Below are 19799 nucleotides of genomic sequence, written 5' to 3'. Positions count from 1 at the left end.
TTTAAAGAGAACTTAAGGAACACATTTAAGTTTGAGTTGTGTTTTCAATACACCATTTGTTCATGACTTGCATGTTTGAGTTGTATGGAACACATTAAGTTTGAGTTGTATGGAACACATTAAGTTTGAGTTGTATTGAAAGCACAACTATTATTCTAGTTCAATACACCATTCTAGTTCGTGCATGTTTTCAATACTTGAGTTATGTTGTTTGGGTGTTTTTGATATATGTGGGTGAAAAAGTGTAATGTTTAAAATGTGTGAAAATATGTTTAAATTTGCTTGTTAAACACCCCTTTAATCAATGTTATGTAATCGACCAACACTGACTGACACTCCCCGTGATTCCAAGCAACTATTTTATAGCGAACATAATGCCATTGACCGACTGAGTTCCGAATTGAAGGGTGACAGGTCTAAAAATTAAGTCCGGACTAAACAAAAAACCGAAAGAAGGTGGCTGTCAGTGGAAATCACATTTTTTGTAAACTTTTTTTTTTTTTTTTTTTTTTCAAATTTGCGACAGCAATCTTTAGGAGTGATTTTGTAGCTCATAGATGTAATAAAAAAAATAAAAAAAAGGCTAAGAATGACAATTTTTGTTCAGTCAGCCGAAAAACTATTGTAAATTTAGACTTCAAACTGGGCCTCATATGAAATTACATTCGCGATTTTTCCATTAAAAAAAAAAAATGGTTGGTTCATAAAAAGAAATATAACTGGGACAAAACAGGAGCAAGTACAATCATCAAAAAGCGAGGGGTAACAAAGCTCACAATCAATCATATACATTTTTAAAATTCCAAAAAAAAAATCAAACTTTAGACATTCGCTAGCGGCTAGTGTTGTTGGCGGCTAGTGTCAAATTCAGAGGCCACTGCCGGAAGAAGTGTTGGCTGATCCAAGAGCACCTGCACCTGTGGATCCATTACTTGTTTTGCTTATGATTCCCTTTCCAAAATACTCAGCAATCACAGAAAATCCATCCTTTGAACTCTTCACTTGCTGAAAGAACTGATCCTGGTCTCTAGAATTCTGCTCCAAGCTTCTCTTCATTTCCATAACAGATCTATATTCAGGAGCACACTCAGGACATTCTTTTTCATTATCCCCAAGGCAACGCTGATGGAATGAATGCATACACATAAAATGTACAGCAGGGAGATCAAGTGTGAAAGTGCATGCAGTGCACTTGCTAAGCTGAAATATTCTGGCATTTGTCCTGAGATCCTGAACTTCTTTTCTCATTGCCAGAGTGTCTTCCTGCAAATTAAAGAAGCTCATTTAATAATTTGGCCGTTCTCATTGAATGAAAATATAATCAATAAAATTCTACACATCTCAGGCTTAAAAACAATTATTGAAGGATTATTTTATTTTTATTTATCAAAATCATATTTGCATTTTTTTAGTAGGCATGAAACAGACTTGATCTATATCAGTCACAATATCATGCAATTTTCAAATTTGTAAACACATATAATATGATCAAATTATTACACCACTGTTATTGTCTATCTGATTTGTTTATAAAATAGAACCCTAAATATTAGAAGTAAAATTATTGAAATATTGGAGGAAACTAACAAAATGCTATGTGAGAACTCAACTAGTATTATTCTAGTATTGAATAAATAGCTATATCCATCTATTCTAGTTCCTTTATTTAATTTTTGTCTCTTTAAGTTTTTTTAGGAGCTATTTGTAATTTTCTTATTCTCTTTTAGTGATACTTCCACTGTACTGCACATTTAAATTTTGTACCACTAAAAAAAGGCAAAAAGAAAAATTGTAGCACTATTTTACTTAAAATAGTGAGAGAGATGACAGAAATAGGTACCACTGACAAAATTTCTCTAAAAAAAAGCTGCTAGCACCAACCTGATACTTCTCAATAGCTCGCCGGTCCTCTTCAATAAGCTTTGATTCCTGTTCAAGCTTTCGAGCAATATAATCCTTAATGACGGAGAGTGTGAGGCATGGATTTCTGGACAGCGTTTGAAGAACAATAATAGGAGGCAAGATGTCATCCCTTTCGATATAGGTCAAAACTTCCTTCACTTCTTTAGAGCAATCTTCTCCAAGTTCACCAAAATACTTCAGCAAATCAGCCCAAAGAGATGGATCCCCTCCTTTAACTGAATCCCCCAATCTTTTGCAGCATGCAATTAATCCCTCATGGTCATGTGCCTGCATATAGCAAGCAATCACCTCTTTGTAGAGTTTCATCTTTTCATATAAGTACAATAGCCCTTCACTAAATGCATTCATTTCGCACAGAATGATAGCTAAATCAACATCATAAAGTGGATGTTCTAGCTCAGATGGCCATGCACTCTTAAGCAAACGCAATCCCTTGTCACGCCTTTCCAGACAGTCTGTTTCCTTAGCTGAATCTTTGCCATCAGCAACCAATTTTCCAACAGCTTTAAGATTAAGATCTTCATTGTTGTTAGCTTGTGAGATAGATGGAAAGTTCAAGTCATTGGACAAGTACAACTCCAAGAGTGTGTTGTGGATTTCAACTTGAGCAGGCGAGTCTTTTACCTTGGTGGTATATTTTTCAAGAAAATCCATAAGGGATTCTGGATGATGGATGAAAATGTTGAGAAAATCAACCGGAGATGGCAACATAGATATGTATGCACTTGAAGCTCCTCGCTTGACTGATTCTTTATCCTCTGTGCAAAGTCTCATGAGAATCTCAATTGTTTCCACTGGCTTGTGCTCTATGAGAATCTTACCATATTCCTTCACCGTTACCCCTGCTTGACTTGGCTCAAGACCTGAAATATAGTGCAAGGCTTCATCATATCTACCAAGGTCTTCAAGTAAGATCTTTAAGTACAATTCATGCCTCCCTGCCTTCTTTGCAACATACATTGCATGCTCATGATAATTAGCAGCACGGCAAACTCGTATAGCAGTTTCCACATCAAACTTCTGCTCCCCAACACCGTCCTCACTTTTAATGAATATATTTAGCTTCCCAACATCTTTCAATTTCGTGTAACAGTTTAAGAGCAAAGTTGTATGGTCTTTAGAAGCAAGCCCCTTCTCATGTAACTTCTCCAAGTAGTTGGTAAGGTTGTAGATTCTCTGTGCATCTAAGAACTTCTGTATCACATAAGAAGGTTCAAGATGACCGATAGTGTTAATATACTGGGCCATAGCCTCATCATAATCTTGCTTGCTATACAAATGATCTCCATACTTTCTTAACACCTCTGCAGTTGCTGCTGCATCAGCTTGCTGGCTTTGAACAAGGTTTATAGCCACAGTATAAAGGTTTTTCTTAAACAGCATATCTAACTTGCTTTCCATATCCTTCTCCCCGATACACAAAGCCGATTTGTCAGCCATTATAAGTATGATATTACCCCATTCACAAAGCATATGAGTAACCTCTTTAACCACTATACTATGTGCAATCAAACGGTTCTTCAAGTCATAAACATTGAACGTATGCTTACCATTTCTCTGATCCGCAATCACACATAATAGGTAACCACGGAACCACCCCAAGAATTTCTTCTCTCCTTCAAAAGCCCAACACGGACCACGCCCATCCACCTCATAAAAATACACTGCCTCTGGCCGACCAATTATCAACTCCTACAACAACAACAACCCCAAAATTTTGGTATCAGTTACAAATCCCCAACAAACTAGTCAGGTCAACCAATTATCAACTCATGATCACAACAAAACATGCATTGACACAATACCATACAAGTATTATTAATAAATGCAACCTTATAATTAAAACAAAGAACGAATAGCATACCAAACGGTCACTCATGGTAACACTATAAACACTAGATCCAATATGATCTAGGGTTTGCCGTCGAGGCGGTTGATCCTGCAAACTAAACAAGGTAACCGAAACTGGAGTAACAGCAAATAATTGAAGTGCTTGACCATCCACTCTGAAACCTAGACCAGTTATCGAATTTGACGACGACCGGTTATCATCAACTTCAAGCCTAAAACGAGTTATACGCTCACGTCCAATGTCACCTTTGATACAGTAGATACAACCATTATCCAATCCAATAGCTATAAGCAAAATCGGCGGCGCTTCCTCTAACACTAAAAACGAAGTAATCTGCTAGCATTATCACATCAAAAATCGCCATTACTAAGTTTTCAAAAGCTTGATAAACAAACACACAAAAAAAACAATATAAATAAATAAAACCTTTGCTTGAGGGAACTGATTAGTGAAAATACGTAAGATTCCGATACAATCTGGAGTGGTGGAGTTTGTGCTTGTGCTTGTGCTTGTGGCCTCTGGCTGATGCATTTTGTCGAGATCGAAAACCTTGAGGCACATTGAGGATTGTTGCGGCGAAATTTGTTCATCTTCTCCGATCGTCACTAGAAAGTTCCGTTGCTGAAGAAAAATAAATCAAAAATTTAGAGTAGTACGGTGATGTAGAAGGTAGAGAGTTGAAATTGATTCGAAATTGAAGGTGACCTTGAGGTGTTGGAGAAAGAGGACGGAGGAAGAGTGAGCGTGGAAGGAGAAATTGAAGTTGAGGCCGCGATCGAGGAGGCTGATTGTGCCGTCGTCGTAGCCGATCACTACCTTGCCTCTTCCGCTTGAGCAGCATTCGATTTTGACGGCGGCCGAATTATCTTCCTCCGACGAAGACGGCGGCGATATTTTGTTCAATTTCCCGGCGTTTTTCTCCTCGAAGAATTCGAATTTCCTCCACTGGTACATTTTTTTTCCTTTTTGAGTCTTTTCTGTTTCTCTTTCTCTCAGACTCTCTGAAAGAGAATTGGAATTTTTATTGGAGATGATTCGGGAATGTTACGGCGTTATTTCGTAACAAATTTGTCTAAAAAATAAAGCTTGATAAAGAGGATTTGTTACTGCGGTATTTAGCTTATTGAGTCCTATTTGTTCGACGCAATAGACACCTTTCATCATTGGTTTGCTTTATTTTTTAATTGCCAACGCATTAATTTGTAAGGTCCAAATAGCATTCACATTAAAGGTTTTAAAAGCTAAAAATGTTATTTTTTTAACGTCTGATTCCAAAAAAGTGTACCACATTAAATATGCTATTTGTTATAAATTTTGACACCAAGTGGGTAACTATCTCTAGCAGCCCACTGTATCAAGGTGTTTTAAAAAAAATTATTTGTTTATTCATATAGATACATGGTGGTTAAAGGAAAAAAAAAAAGAATAAAAAAAGAATATTTAAATGAAATAGTAAAATAATAGAATATTAAATGTTAGGTGTATTATAAAGTGAGTTGTTAAAATGGATAAACTAACTTTTTAAGATGCTAAATGCTATATTTTGTAGCATTCTTGATGTGAATGCTCTTGTTCAATAAAATCAAAATGTGCATGATCCAGCATATGATTGTAGAAGCAAAATTTATATAACATACAATTACTACAACTCTATGGCAAAACCTAAGTTCTACGCACTAGGCTAGTAGCCAAAATAATAGAGAAATCATTTCTAACAAACTTTTATTAATCAACACATAATAATAATGCACCTTCTTATAAAGAGTACCTATATGAATAAAATTTCTCATACTTTTAGGAAAAGAAATAATAAACCTACTTCTAACTGAGAAAGGAAAAACAAATTAACTAGGAAAAGAAAAACAATTAAAATCTTAATTCAACTATGAAATTTTTTTTAATTAAACTTGTAAAAGCAAACAAATCCTAATTCCACTAGGAAAGAGAAAACAACATAAAATATTAAAATATTTTCTTCTCCCTTAACCAATTTGCATCATTCTCTTGGGGTTGGGGAAAACTCGTTCTCGAGTTTTTGTGGTAATCTTCCACGATTAATTGGAACCCTGAATAATCCTCTCCATCTTATTCTTTGGTGTAAAACAAGATGAATCAATATGGTACTTATTAATCTTTTCTCACTCATATTAAAATCTTGATGTACAAATTTTTATTATTGACTTCTTTTGCCACAGTGGGATACATGAGGCAAGTACTAAAAAGGAATCCATGCACACATCCATGAACTTCATATTGCCTCCTCCACAAAGATTACTTAGAATCACTTGTTCATGCCTCTTGTTGATCTCTATTAATTCTTGTTCAATAAAATCCTCCCAGAATGGATCAATAACCTTTTCCATTAATCTTTCCAAATTAATATTAACTATACTATTAGGAAAAATTTTGAGAATCTCATCAACAATAATGAAATTATAGTATTTGTAGATGCTCATTTTTTGGAACCCTAGCAAGAGGAAGAAGCCCAACAATGTGGGCAGAAGAAAGTTGGATAGAAAAGTCATTAAGCTCAAGCGGCAAGAATAATGGATCATAAGTCCATAAAGCAAACAAATGGACCTTGAAGAAGTAAATGGGCCTAAAAAGGCCAAGAAAGAAAGAAGTAGCAAACTCATGGGCAGTATGGATGTAGAAAAGTGAAAATGAGCCACAGCCGCCACAGCAGGCCTAAAGCAATGTAAGTAAAGAAAGTAAGGGGCAATGGAGAATCCATAAGCCCTAAGGATGAAGTATAAAGTAATTGGGCTAAGAAAGCTCAAGGAGCTAGTAAAAACCCATGGGAAGTACAGAATTAAAAAGGGACAAGAATGTCCCAAGAAAGTAAATGGGCCAAGGATGCCCAAAAGGAAGTAAACGGAACATGGAAGCCCGTAATTAATGTAGTAAAAAGCCCAATGAGTCTATTGGGCCACCATAAAAGAGATAAATAGTAAGCTCAAGAAGGCCTAGTAGTGCTAAGTCAAATAACATCACGGTAGGCATAGCAGAATAATATGGCAGGAAGTAACAACAAGACTCTAAAAATAAAGCACGGAGAATGGCACGAAGGAGGAGAAGCCCACAATCGAGCAAAGCCCAGCAAGCCATAAAGGATGAGAAATTAGGAAAGCAACCCATATTGTAAGAAGTCAAGGACAAACGGCAGAGTGGGCAGATGGACCTTTAAACTGCGGCAAGTACATGAGCAGCAGACAGATTTTGGACGAACATGGAAGTGAGGCATGCACAAAGCCCAGACACCACCAGCCTGTACCCAGCCAATACAGGAAGTGGTGGGTCATGGGTCAGAGGTAAGAGGGCATGGTCTGACGGTAGGGAGGGGGAAAAACTTGTTTTTGTGTTTCCTGCTTAGGCTCTTTTGGAGGTAGTGTCCTGCTGGGATGACATATCACCCCAAAGAAGCAAAGCTGGGTTAGACCCACTAGGTGCATGCCATAAGGGACGGAGAGAAAGAAAGTACTCACACCGTGGCAGGTAAGAATGCCACTGCAAGCAAACAAATAAAATAGTCTTCTTTGTTTAGTAAGATGGAGTGGCACGGCCAGCACAAGTAAGTGGCGCTGGCTGGGCGACTAACCAATCAGTAATGGTCGGCAATGATGCTCACACCAGACAAAGACGGTTAAGGACAAAAATGGTAAAAGCCAGCAGCGGTATGCATTACACAAGGAACCCCTACTGTGTACAGGAAAGGGGGACAGCAATGGTAATCTCAAAGGAGAGAACCACAACGATTAAGTAAAAAAAAAAGGGAAGAGATAAAAAAAAAATGAAAGAAAAAGAAAGAAAGAAAGAATCGGAGAGAAAAAGAAAAAAAGAAAAAGAAAAAAAAGAATAGCACAACAGGCATGCACTGAATAGGATGATTTCCCTCTCTCCCTCTCAAACCACGCTCTCTGCTAAAGGCAAGAGGCTCCTTCGAGCACAAGTCATTTAGGCTCATTCCTTTAAAGTAGTTAATTTCTTCACCGTGGAGATTATTCGCATTGAGGAAATGGCTTCCTTCTTGACTTAGACCCTGTAACATAACCCCACATGGCAGACTGATATTTCTTTGTGATTCAATAGGCTTATTAACACCTGTTTTGCATTTATTTGTGTTGTTATCTCGTAAAATATGTGTTTCTTGTAATGACCCACTATTTACTTTTGTCTAAATGGTGAACAAATTTCTGTTATTATCTTTATTATATCTGCTTGCCATAATTACCATAGCAGCTCTGCCTGCCAAGGGCACGTGATCAAAGCCTCGGCAAAATGGAGCATAATTTGCGCACAAGCCGAACCAAGGTGGGTTGCAATTGAACTTGTCTCAACTCTCTAATCTAGAACACCTTGGGCCTAGCACGACAAGAAGCAGTCTAGTCCAATATCGCACAAAAGGCCCACCATAGTGTTTAATGTGTTCAAGTTCAAGCTTCAATAGATCAAAACTTCGTTTATCAATAGAGAACTCATCTACTGCTAAACAAACCAATTGTACCAACGTATGATTGTAATCAATAAAATCAATAACCTCTTGTTTCTGAATGTCAAAAGTCTCATCAATGGTGTGAGTTATGGGCTTACCTCGTATGTATATGAATTTTCTTTTTATCAAGCTCAATCTTGTCTCCTTGACTACAATTTTCAAGATAGTCATCATAAATTGGTGGATAATCCCAATATACTACACAAATTCTTTCAATGTATTTATCATCCTCTTTAATATCGCAATCCTTCTCTTCGATATTGAGATCCTCGTCCTCCTCCACATAACATGGATTTGGATGGTAGTTTTAATTGAACTTGTAAAAGCAAATAAATCATAATTCCACTAGGAAAGAGAAAACAACATAAAATGTTAAAATATTTTCTTATCCCTTAACCAATCTGCATCAGTGCATCTCCAATTGTCAAACATCATTCTATTTGTCTTGTGTGTGTCATGTTAAACTAAAAGTTTGATGTTTTTAAGCATGATAATTGTCACCTCCATTATGCCCTGTACTATTTTCTAAGCCACAAATAATCACTTGATAATCTAATAAATCTATATAGTATCTTAAAGGCAAAAGGCTGAAGCATAACATTTATTTTACACTCCATTTCGGTTTATTTGGTCCACTTAGGTTCATTTTAGTCGTTTCTAAAAAAAAGGTTCATTTTAGTCAATTAGGTCTATTTTTGTCTATTCCGTCCATTTGGTCAATTTCGGTCCATTCGATCCATTTCTATCTATTCAGTCCATTTGATTCACTTCTGTACATTCGGCCCACTTTGGTAGCCACATCAGCATAGCACTTCGGTCTATTCAGTCCATTTCAGTCTACTTCGATCCATTTTGGTTTATTTGGTCCACTTTGATCCATTCAATCCCTTTTGGTCTAGTTTGGTCCATTCCGTTCACTTCAATGATGCTTTAGGAGGAAAGGTTTGTATAAAAAGACAAGCTACTTCACTGACAATTATGTCACATTTTTAACATAATGTTGGTAGACTTTTAATAAAATTACATTTTTCTTATGTTATTAAAGTCTTGTATTTTTATTTTCTAATATAAGTGATGGATTTACTTATATATATATTTCTTCTTTAGGCCTTTCAAGATGCATAGATGATGAATTGTTTGTAAGGAGTACTAGAAACAAACTCTAACCACACACTATATTATTTACAAAATACCTCGCATTATATAATAATTAAATATAAAATGCATTATGTTTTCTTTAAAAAAAACTTGCGCCAAAGGCCTTGTAGCTGAATTGATACTTTCTCATGAACAAAGTACTTAAGGGTCTAAGGAGGAAAGGGTTCGAGCTGGGTTAGTAGTATGTTGTAATTATTTCTCAAAACAAAAAAAACAAAAAAAAATTGCAAAATATAAAACACTTTCAAATAACAAATATAAATAGCTTAATTTAGAAAATCTAATATATTAAATCAACTATATTTTGTTAGAAAATAATCACATCATTTTAAAAATGAATTGAGACTAACACTTATAAGTCTTATCTACTCTTTTCATTTCTCACTCAACAAAAAAAAAAAAAAAAATACAAATAATCAAATTTTTCCACCAATCGCGTGGATTTGCAAGTAGTTAATATGAAATTGGGGATGAAGCAATAGCCTAGTAGTATTTGGTTCTAACCCTATCTCCATCTTCCCCAATATCCTCACATTCATGGAAATGCAGAAGATTATGTTCAAATATTTGTTCTGATAAAAATCAAATGCCAATATGTAGATTACTGGTGCGGTTTAAATGGCAAGCTCTAAACATTACCCTAAATTTTAACCACTGTTCCATATTCCTGTTACTATGTTATTGAGAGTATAATTGTTTAGCATGTTACTAAGATTATTCGTAATGTTCATACATTACACTGTGTTTGAGAGAGAGAGAGAGAGAGAAATGAGTAAACGATTACATTTGACTTTTACTAGCTGTGCCAGCATTCAAGAACCTTGTCTCAAAAATATGTATTGGAACAGTGTACATTTTTACTTTTTGTAACAGAATAACCAAACTGAAAAACAAATAGTATATATTGAAATGAGTACAGACAAGTACATTGATTTTGACAAAGACGCCCAGTAATCCTACAATGAAAATATGTCATGCTTCTGTCCTCATAATCTTCAATGCTGTGAAATTTCATTCCTCTGCTACACACATTGTGTTAGTTGAATTGACTACACATATGCATTAATCGATCTCGAAAAGCATGTATTTTATCCACTCATCCCAAAATGTGAATATATAATGCATCAGCCCACAGAATGGTCCCTGCCAATTGAAGTCTACCACAGCTCTTGATAAAAAAATCTTCAGCAGCATGGCCCATCTTCAGTAAATGTATTGAGGCTTCCTTCACTACCAGTGGCAGCACACAAGGCCTTCCAAATGGGGACTAGCATTTTCACCGGTGGACGTAATTCCTAGAGAATGAATTCATGTTTCAGGAGCCAAAAGTAAAAGAAAGACTTTCAATAAGAAAAATCTGCCATGTATATTTAAATGAGTGACTAATCATCCCATTTAAATTGTTAAACAGCTACAATAGAACCCAAAATCCACAAAACATAAAACTTCTATAGTAAATCCATTCATAATAGATTGATCCACTCATAAGAGTGACATAACATCATACTATGTCTTAAAAAATGTTCATCAATCAGTATTTCTCAAAAGGACAGGACATTGAAATAAACAGGATTCATTTACCTTAAAAACTAACATCAATTCTGCTTCTTCCTGTATGATCAATGACAGGCTCCAGTAGCAAGTAACAGGGGTCACGCATTCTAATAGTACAGGTTTCAAGATCTTGTCAATGGGTACAAAGCGACGGATAATTTTACCACTATATGTATAGAGTGAAACACAGAAAAAGATTATATTAGAAAACCTGAGACAGTGTATTTACAAAATTAATATATAACACGGACAAAACCTGCTTGGTTATTGCTAGATTTGCTTCAAGGGGTGCAACCCTAGTACATGAGATGTATGCAACAGAAAGAAGATTTGCCATGTTTCTCATGAGCTAGAACACTAGAGACAAATTTTCAGGCCTTTAAGGATGCATAAGCAGTCAAAATTTCAGGATAAAAAGAAAGAGCATACGCTACAATGGTGAAAGATTGGGGGGGCGCGGGGGGGGGGGGGTGGTGTTGTTTAAAAAAGGAAGAAGAAGAAGAAGAAGGAAGCAAGACCCTGGTTTTCTCCATCCTAGATCCCATTATAGTAAAAAACTTATAACATATATTAACAGCATAAATTCCCCCTTCTTTTTCACAACATTCATAGAAGGAAGGAATTCTGATCAAACTAGTTCATCACTCCAAATATGAGTATGAACTTTCTAAATGCAATGAATTTCATGCATCAAAACCTCAGCATAAACAGTACTTACAAGAAAATCATAATAACTTTTGATACAAAGATACCATATCATAAAGAAACTTACAGTTATTCTAGTAGGACAGTGGAGACCTTTAAACAAAGAGTGGTTTGGACATTCATTCCCAAAAATAAGCTACCATTTTTCATTTGACCAAAAAGGGGAAAAAAAATACCTTACATAGTGAGTTTCAAGTTGAACTCCTAAAGCTGGCATAACCACAACAGACTCTGAGTCATCAATAATTAAAACCAGTTAGGAAGCTAATAAGAGTGAATCTCCCCTGCCCCCTCCCCTTGCAGCCAACACTCACTTATAAAAAAATGAAGTTAATAAGAGCAATACTAGAAATGATTTACAGGTAATAGATCTATTTTATCTTTTCTATAATAGATAAAGCTCCATCCACCATGTCTCATGTTCGCACCTTTCTCAACAGGCTTCCGAAGCAAGAGCTTGACAATTAAGACATCCCAAATAAAGCTCCAAAAAACAACGGCAATTGATTTATCCTGTTATATTAACTGTCGCCATATCAGATAATGATAGGCATAATAAAGAATACCAACTAAAATTAAAGACAAATTTTAAAGCTGTATAAAAATTTACAATATATATGCTATATATGTTTACCATCCAGCTACTTGAAATTACAATAACTTCAAAAACATTCAAATTAAACGCTGAGATATCACATGTAAACGGGTTGCTTAAGAAATTTTTTTTGAAGAACGATATGAATAAGATTCAAGACAGATACCAAACAAAAACCAAATGAACTCATACAAATGCATCCCACTGATAGCAATAATTATCTCATGCATCACATATATTCATCCTCTCTAGCACAATGTTTGGACCCCACAACCGTCACACACTGTGAGAGCAAAGATACATATACCCGATGCATGAGATACATTCTCCACTGATAGACACTAAAAGACTAACGCATGTATAGGAAATATCGAAAAAGTCAGTCTCACTACATTCATAGTGTGCTAGCATAAGCATGGATTGTCACCTAATATATACAAACTAAAAATTGAATAGTAAAAGAACAAATAGACAACCTTATACCAAAAAAATAAGAAGCATAAGAAGATTAAAACAGAACAGACAGTGTGTGTACCTTGATAAGGAAAAGAAGGATGACATTTGCTAAAATAAGAAGAGCCGAGAAGAATACGAGGAAACCCTTTGAACGGCTCTTTCGAACAATGATATTGTGCACATCAGCAGCCTCAGAATCAGGCCACTTACATTCATGTTTGTAACTATATATCTTACTGCTAATACAACTCTCCACCATTCTCAATACTCTTTAAGCTTTCAGATTCTTTTTTTTTTTCTTGCTTATACCTGCATTATATTTATTTATTCATATAAAATTGCACAAAGTGCTTCGTTGATTTCTTCAAATTTTGAATCTTCATTTTCTCTTCTTCTTTTTTTTCCTAATATTGCAAATAGCAAAAACTAAACTGAAAACTTGAATTGCAACACTGCCACCAAATATTACTAAATCAGATTACAAGAAATGAATAGATGAGATTACTTGCCTTAAATGGTTGCTTATTGGTTCCAAAATCAATCTCACGGTCGAAACGCACCGTATGCATGTCTTTGGATCCACTCTTCTCTTGCGCCCTGAAGCTTCGCTTCGCTGTTCAGACTTCAGAGTTTATGAGCTAAGTAAACGTACCGTTTAGTCAGTTAGGGATTTTTTTTTTTTTTTTTTTAAAACGACATACCGTTTATTTTGAAACCAGCGCAAATTAAATGGCTGATGTGGCCCGCTACCCATGGCCATGGGTCGGTTTTGCCAAAAGCTCAAACGACAACAAAACCATTTTAAGCCCAAAAAGAATTTCTTTGAAATGAATCCATTTAATGGTTCATATTAAATTATTATAAATTTAAATATAAACATCTAGTTTTATGTCATTTGATATTTTCAATCACATGTCACTCTTTAAGGTATTCGATCCAAAAATAAAAATCTTAAATATGAAATGAAATGAAGAGGATTTTATTACGCTTCGTAGTTATCACCCCTTAAAAGAACAATAGAGACACTAGCATATTACATCTTTATATCACCCCAACAAGTTTAATTGCACTTTCCCTTTATTTATGGTGTAGTTATAATGTCTTTCTAAACTTCAATCTAAACAATGTGCCATTTTAGTTATTAGTACATATTATTCTTTATTTTTCCTTCTTTGAAAACAAAGTCAAATTTGATTACTTTCTCAAAAAAAAAAAGAAGTCAAATTTGATTAAAATAAAAAAATTTTGAATTTTCTATTAAATTTTATGGAAATACTGTAGGGTCAAAGTAAGTACTTATTACTAATACCGGTAATTAAGGGTAGACATCGTTCAATTTGAAAGTTTAGGGAATATTGCAACTACACCCTAGTTAAGAAAGAAATTACAGTAAGTCCAAACAAATATCTAATACGTGTCTAGTATGTGGGGGATACCTTCAAAATCTTAGTGAATTTTCAAGTGTCACAAGGAGATTAAACATTAGTCAAAAAATAGTTTGACTTCCTATAACACTATTTCATGCCATCATGTGGTCCTCCTATGCACAAGATTCTCTCTATTTCAATTGAAATGGACGTTTAAGATTTTTTTTCCTTTCTTAAATCTGATTGACAATGTACAAAATGCTATGAGAAGCATGCTGCATGCAATTGATGCAGGAGTTACCCCCCTTCCCTTGCAACTCACCTATATTAATCTCCTTTTTAATAATTAAAAAAAAAAATTTCCCTTGTTTTCAAATAAGGTTTTAGTATGCTCTTAGGGCATACATTAATAAACCATTATAAAAAAAATTTATGAAAAAATATAAAAAGTTACCAACTTTTTTTACAGCTTTTTAAATTTCTCATTTTAAGAAACTTGGCATACATTAACCGGTCCTTTCAAATAATGGGCAGGTCATGAAGCCAGGTTGGGGCTATGGTTAGATAATTAGAACCTACACGAGTTTACTCTAGAAATTAATCACAATTAGCAAATGGCTTCTCTTTAATAATTCAGTAAGATTGGTTCAATTTCAATCAGCTCAAAATTAGAGGCTTGATATCAAATTACACAGGAATGCACTCATTGCTATTATTACAGAGGATTCCAACCAGATTACTATACTTAAAACACCGTTGACAACTTTTCCATAATTACAGAAATACCCCATGCTATTGATTGCATGATTAGCGGTAACTTTGATTGCGTTTGGCTGCTTCCTTTAAGACAACACATACGTCAAGATACTTCATTCATGGGTGCAAATTGTCAAAAAAGTGATTTAGGCAAACACCCAAAGTATTACCATTTCCTTGCAAACAAAGCTATCATAATGAAGTCTAAAAAGAAAAAAAAAATTAACATCATCATCACCCCCACCAAACTTCCCAACACAAATCTAAAGCTCACTCTATTAACAACAGACAAAAGCAACTCAAGATTAATCATCAGTCAAGCTCGAAATCCAATTCCAAATTACCATGTCATACTAGTATATCTACCACTCTCCAGCTTAATTCAGTTCATTGGTATCATAGATCCATAAGTATATAGTATTACTACGTTAGGCGTGATATATCAATTAGACCGGATCGATTGGCTCTGATCGCTGCTAGCCCAACAACCTCAATCTGGGAACTGTATGGCTTCTAGGAACAATATATAATATATATCTTCGTCAAGTAAAATAACAATGCTGGACAAAATGAGTGTCAACCTACATGCCATAGTCTTCTGAATGCTGATAAAGACCATAGTTCCCTGGCACTTCCATCTTCCCATTGAGGTGGTCATTTCCTGAAAAAGTTTATCAGGGAGGTAATAAGCACACATGTGTCCAAATATCCGTGTGTGTATGTGTATGTAACAAGATACTTTGTGCTTATACATGAATGTAACATGATGCTTTTCTATTCCTAGCTAGGATACGCTTGACAGGAATAGAGGAAGCTATATATAACAAAAATCAAGTAGAGAAAGAAAAGAGCAGCATCTCAGTGAGTTTAAGAATTAAGTGCTATAATGACAAGCTAGAGGCCCAAAAGAGTGTTGGTTAAGATTATGAGAAACACATGATAACCTATGAGTTTAGAAAAAAATAGACCTTTTAATTAGAAAGTCCATCCCTGATTTTCTATAAGCATTATTATGTTCAGTAGTGGTGGATACTAATCAAAATATATCAATAAAACATGAACTGTAACTGAATAATTTACAAAATAAGTCTATAGACAAGCAAAACATTAACTGTTACTGAATAATTAACAGAATAGGTTTACCATTTATAGAAATGAAGTCTAGTGGAAATCACATGAAATAGAGGAAAACTTGTGAATTTGTTATTCACACTTTCTTGATTGTTAAAAGTACCATATCTACCAAATTACTTGATAAAAATGACATTATCTGATATATCAGACCTCTTGAGTATTTCTACTATAACAGGAAAATGTGTCAGATTCCAGGTAAGATGGTGAGCTAATGGAAAGAGCTAGGTAGTTAAAGAACATACATACTTGAATTTGATAGCAAACCGTCGTAAAAAGAAATTTGGCTTAAACTTCTAGCAGGTTTTAAACCATCATCCGAAGGAAACATAGCCTCAGCTTTACTGCTCTGTGGGTCTAAGAAATGCAGATCAGAGCTTATCTCAGGATTCTGGAAGCACAAATCTTCAGCCCTAGGATCTGAGTTCTGTTGGGAGTGAAATTCCTCTGGTTTTGTCTTCTTATCCTTAGGGGAATCAACTTCTGTCTCTACTTCTGATTCACCATTGTTTGGTGCTGAATTTTGTTGTTTCCTTTTTGATCTAGCACGCCTATTCTGGAACCAGTTATAGACATTTGTTTCTGAAATTTGGCCATGCTGACCCAGTTCAGAGGTTATCTCTTTGATCTTCTGTTTGCTTGGAGTTCCATTCCCTTGATCAAATATACGCTCCAGAATTTGAAGTTGCACAGGTGTTGGAGTCCACCGCTGTCTAGAAGTGATTTTGTGGCCAGCAGATGTCATTAAGGGGTCACAATATAAATTGCCCAGCCTCACTCCTGAGTAAGCAAGAGTGGAAGTATTGTTTGAGAAAATATGGAATTTTTAACTCCTATATTGAAAAAGAAAGTGTAGGTAAATGGAATTAAGTGAGAGCAATAAGAAGGTTTCACATCCACCACTGGATGCCACTACTTTGCATAGGTATCTAAGGCAGCTGATCCATGGTTTACATCTTGATAACTTGAAAATAATAGGCTGCCTTTCAAATCAGCTAAGTTTATAGAATGAGGAGACAGAGAACTTGACAAAATCAACAACAATTGAAATAAACTTAAGAAAAACATAGCATATAACTGCTGCATGGATTCAAACTTCCTATAAATGAAATACAAAAATCCTCCTTTCAGTGAAAAGACTGGACATTCATGTCATGCTTACTCCCAAATGTTTGATGCTTAAATGAATAAAATGGTACATTAGATCAAACCTAGTTATTAGACACCAAAAACAGAAAAACATTTTGTGTGCGTCTATTAAGTTAAAGCAAGAAAAACAAACAAGTTAAAGAAAATGTAAAAATTAAAAATAAATTAAAAAAAAGGCCCAAATTTAACGAAAATGCTTGGAATAACATTTCAATAGCTACAGTCCTTTATGCATCAAGTAAAAAAAACTTCATCCACCAAAAGATCGTATCTAGCATCCAAATCCCACAAGCCCCATAGATTTGGGGAGGCAGGGACTATCGTGAATGTTTCTCCTCCATTCATTTCACATTGTTAATGACTTCTGTTAGAATCATTTCCACTTTCAGATGGGAAGAAGGCAGAAAATGGAATAGAGTGGTGATAAAATGATCAACCAATATGTGTCCATTGCTAGAGTGAGTTTGTAAAACAAGAAACAAAGGAATTCAAATTGAGGTCTCTTACTTTAGAGCCGCGTATACAACTTCATAGCTCTTTAAGATCAAGCAATAAAATCAGGAAGCTCATACCTAGAGCTCCAGTCGTCCAAGCACAATATTGAAATAGCAAGCTTCATTATATAGATTAATGAAGCTTGGTTTGACACCCGCTTGATGAAATTGATAACAAATTCAAAAAAATTGACATATCTGGAACTAAATTAACTTATCCTAAGTGGGAAAATATGGGAAATTCAGAAGCACTCCACACAATCCCTTTCAGCCCTACTCTATTGTGCCAAAAGCGTGTATAAGAACAAACTCAAAAATGAAAATTGAGATACAGAGCACTAAGGCCTCAAATTTTCCCCCTTTATGCCCAGAAAAGATTTTCTGGACATAGATCAATGGTTAGAGCAAAGATGTATGAGATGAAACCTCATTATAACAAAGACGAACAAAAGAAACACAAGGAATGATAATTAAGGAAGGAGAAACCACAAGCCACATTCTTAAAAAAAGAACAGGGAAAGAAAACCCATAATTTGTTTAGGGGGACAAACCCTATGCAAATATTGGACATTTGTAAATATCAGAGACTACAAAAATAAACCCCAAATCATACCATAAAGAAAATGACAAAATGACAGAAGTATCAGAAGAATGAACTTAAACCAGCTCATCATAGAAAACCCATAAAAGAACAAAAACTAAACCAAAAGGTATAACTTTAATTTTTCCATAAAAGCACTAACATAACATGTAACACCTATGTGAGATCACTATCAAGAAAACCATTTGCGTTTGTCTAATAATAAAACAAATGTTGTATTGAACTAGAAGCTAATTAAAAAGTAAAAATAGAATGACCGAAAATGATACATGTGACTACCATGTTGAAAATCCATAGACGACCCCAAAATTTAGGGACTAAGATGAAACATCACAAAGCAAACATAACAGAATTAAAGCTAGAGAGAGAGAGACCTGCAAGATCTTGTTGGGCAGTGAGATTCTTGTGCATCTCAACGAGTTGTTCACAAATGGAGGCATAAAGAGCAATCTGTTTACGAAGAGTTTCCAATTGGTCATCGGTCATGACTTTGACATACAACATCCCACCATTTCCATTCCCATTAACTTCAATATTATTACCAACATTCCCATTCTGTTGCTCCTCTCTCTCTTGCTGCTGTTGTTGTTGGTGTTGTTGGTGTTGGTGTTGGTGGTGGTGATGATGATGAGGATGAGGATGTCCTTGCTTCTCCCACTCCATCATGTTGAACTCAGTCATAAAAGAAAAGAAAAAAAAACTACTATTTTTTTCTCTCTTTTCTTTGTGTCTGTGTGGGTGTGTTTCAAGGTTTCAGCTTTCAATATATGTATGTCTTTCTTTAAAAAAGAAGAGAAGGAAGGGGTTGCTGTTGTTGAGTTGAGTTGAGTGGTCTTTGAGAGTAGGGAAGGATAACGAGAAAGTGAAGAAAGAGACAAATGGGGCATAGACCAAAAGAGAAGGCGTGGAAGAAAAGTGTGTTTGAGTTGTTGGGTGGCGCAGTGTCGTTTTGCCTGCGTATTTTAGCATTACCCCTGAGGTCGTGCGCGTTTTTCTTTTTTTTTTTCTTTTTTTTTTTTAAATTTTATTTTATGTTTTGTTGCAACTTGCAATGCAAACTAATGTTGAGCTTTGAGTAACAGTTTATTCCTAATTTACCGTGTACCTACCGACACATATTGCAAAAAGTTCGGGCTTTTCTCTTATCGGTGCAATTTTGATTTTGCAACAGAATGTTTGGCTTTTATAATTATAAGACTTATCAACAACAGCACTTACTCTTCTCTTTTTCTTTTTTTTCTTTTTTTAAATAATAGTAATAATTATACAAGAGCATGGTTAAGACTTAAGACCACATTGAAAATTTACTTTGTTAAAATGATTTTGGAATAACATGCTTTGACATAAATCTTTATAGATGCTATTTTTACTATGCCAACTAATCTAGGTACCTAATAAAAATAATATCACTAATGAGCCAATATAAAAGTGGTGTTGCTCTAGCAAGAACTTTGTAGTGGTGGTGTAACAACTCACAAGGTGTGGTGTAATGGTGGGGATGCTTTGATCTGGCTCTCTCTATCGACGTTGGACATGCTCTCTTCCTCAACATTATAACCAGGGACT

At 35.1% G+C, this 19799-nt stretch overlaps 3 protein-coding genes across 4 annotated transcripts; all 3 read right to left on the bottom strand.

Moving 5' to 3' along the window:
• Nucleotides 1–643: 643 nt before the first annotated feature.
• On the bottom strand, nt 644–4848 carry LOC142625645 (vacuolar protein-sorting-associated protein 11 homolog). The gene is made up of 5 exons (XM_075799313.1): nt 4481–4848; nt 4202–4396; nt 3788–4108; nt 1882–3615; nt 644–1263 (listed from the first exon to the last, which is right to left on the bottom strand). The coding sequence occupies exons 1-5, from the start codon at nt 4727–4729 to the stop codon at nt 868–870; spliced, it is 2895 nt and encodes a 964-aa protein (XP_075655428.1). The 5' UTR covers nt 4730–4848; the 3' UTR covers nt 644–867.
• A 5414-nt stretch (nt 4849–10262) lies between these two features.
• On the bottom strand, nt 10263–13379 carry LOC142623868 (uncharacterized). The gene is made up of 6 exons (XM_075797344.1): nt 13245–13379; nt 12815–13044; nt 12113–12197; nt 11861–11915; nt 11007–11145; nt 10263–10720 (listed from the first exon to the last, which is right to left on the bottom strand). Exons 2-6 carry the CDS (start codon nt 12992–12994, stop codon nt 10610–10612), a joined length of 570 nt encoding a protein of 189 aa, XP_075653459.1. The 5' UTR covers nt 12995–13044; nt 13245–13379; the 3' UTR covers nt 10263–10609.
• A 1624-nt stretch (nt 13380–15003) lies between these two features.
• LOC142624519 (WUSCHEL-related homeobox 8) lies at nt 15004–19125 on the bottom strand. Of its 2 annotated transcripts, none has more exons than XM_075798106.1 (3): nt 18608–19125; nt 16239–16769; nt 15004–15519 (listed from the first exon to the last, which is right to left on the bottom strand). In XM_075798106.1, the coding sequence occupies exons 1-3, from the start codon at nt 18912–18914 to the stop codon at nt 15440–15442; spliced, it is 918 nt and encodes a 305-aa protein (XP_075654221.1). In that variant the 5' UTR covers nt 18915–19125; the 3' UTR covers nt 15004–15439. The 2 variants fall into 2 exon arrangements, with proteins under 2 accessions (XP_075654221.1, XP_075654222.1); XM_075798107.1 differs by having other exon boundaries at nt 16235–16769; nt 18608–19120.
• Nucleotides 19126–19799: the final 674 nt, after the last annotated feature.

The sequence above is a fragment of the Castanea sativa genome, chromosome 2 (genome assembly GCF_040712315.1).
Source record: "Castanea sativa cultivar Marrone di Chiusa Pesio chromosome 2, ASM4071231v1".
Lineage (NCBI taxonomy): Eukaryota > Viridiplantae > Streptophyta > Magnoliopsida > Fagales > Fagaceae > Castanea > Castanea sativa.
The sequence above is the reverse complement of the archived record's forward strand: the minus strand, read 5'-3'. Positions and strand labels throughout refer to the sequence as shown.

Excerpts from the sequence above, each read along its gene's own strand:
- LOC142623868 (XM_075797344.1), bottom strand. The coding sequence starts at position 12,994 with ATGGTGGAGAGTTGTATTAGCAGTAAGATATATAGTTACAAACATGAA. Across the intron at positions 11,916-12,112 it reads TCGGAAGCCTGTTGAGAAAG|AGTCTGTTGTGGTTATGCCA; the intron begins GTGCGAACATGA and ends TTGATGACTCAG. Across the intron at positions 11,146-11,860 it reads CTTGAAACTCACTATGTAAG|TGGTAAAATTATCCGTCGCT; the intron begins GTATTTTTTTTC and ends CTATACATATAG.
- LOC142624519 (XM_075798106.1), bottom strand. The coding sequence starts at position 18,914 with ATGACTGAGTTCAACATGATGGAGTGGGAGAAGCAAGGACATCCTCAT. Across the intron at positions 16,770-18,607 it reads TGCCCAACAAGATCTTGCAG|GAGTGAGGCTGGGCAATTTA; the intron begins GTCTCTCTCTCT and ends TTGCTTACTCAG. Across the intron at positions 15,520-16,238 it reads CGGTTTGCTATCAAATTCAA|GAAATGACCACCTCAATGGG; the intron begins GTATGTATGTTC and ends AAACTTTTTCAG.
- LOC142625645 (XM_075799313.1), bottom strand. The coding sequence starts at position 4,729 with ATGTACCAGTGGAGGAAATTCGAATTCTTCGAGGAGAAAAACGCCGGG. Across the intron at positions 4,109-4,201 it reads ATCAGTTCCCTCAAGCAAAG|ATTACTTCGTTTTTAGTGTT; the intron begins GTTTTATTTATT and ends TAATGCTAGCAG. Across the intron at positions 1,264-1,881 it reads GAGCTATTGAGAAGTATCAG|GAAGACACTCTGGCAATGAG; the intron begins GTTGGTGCTAGC and ends TTTAATTTGCAG.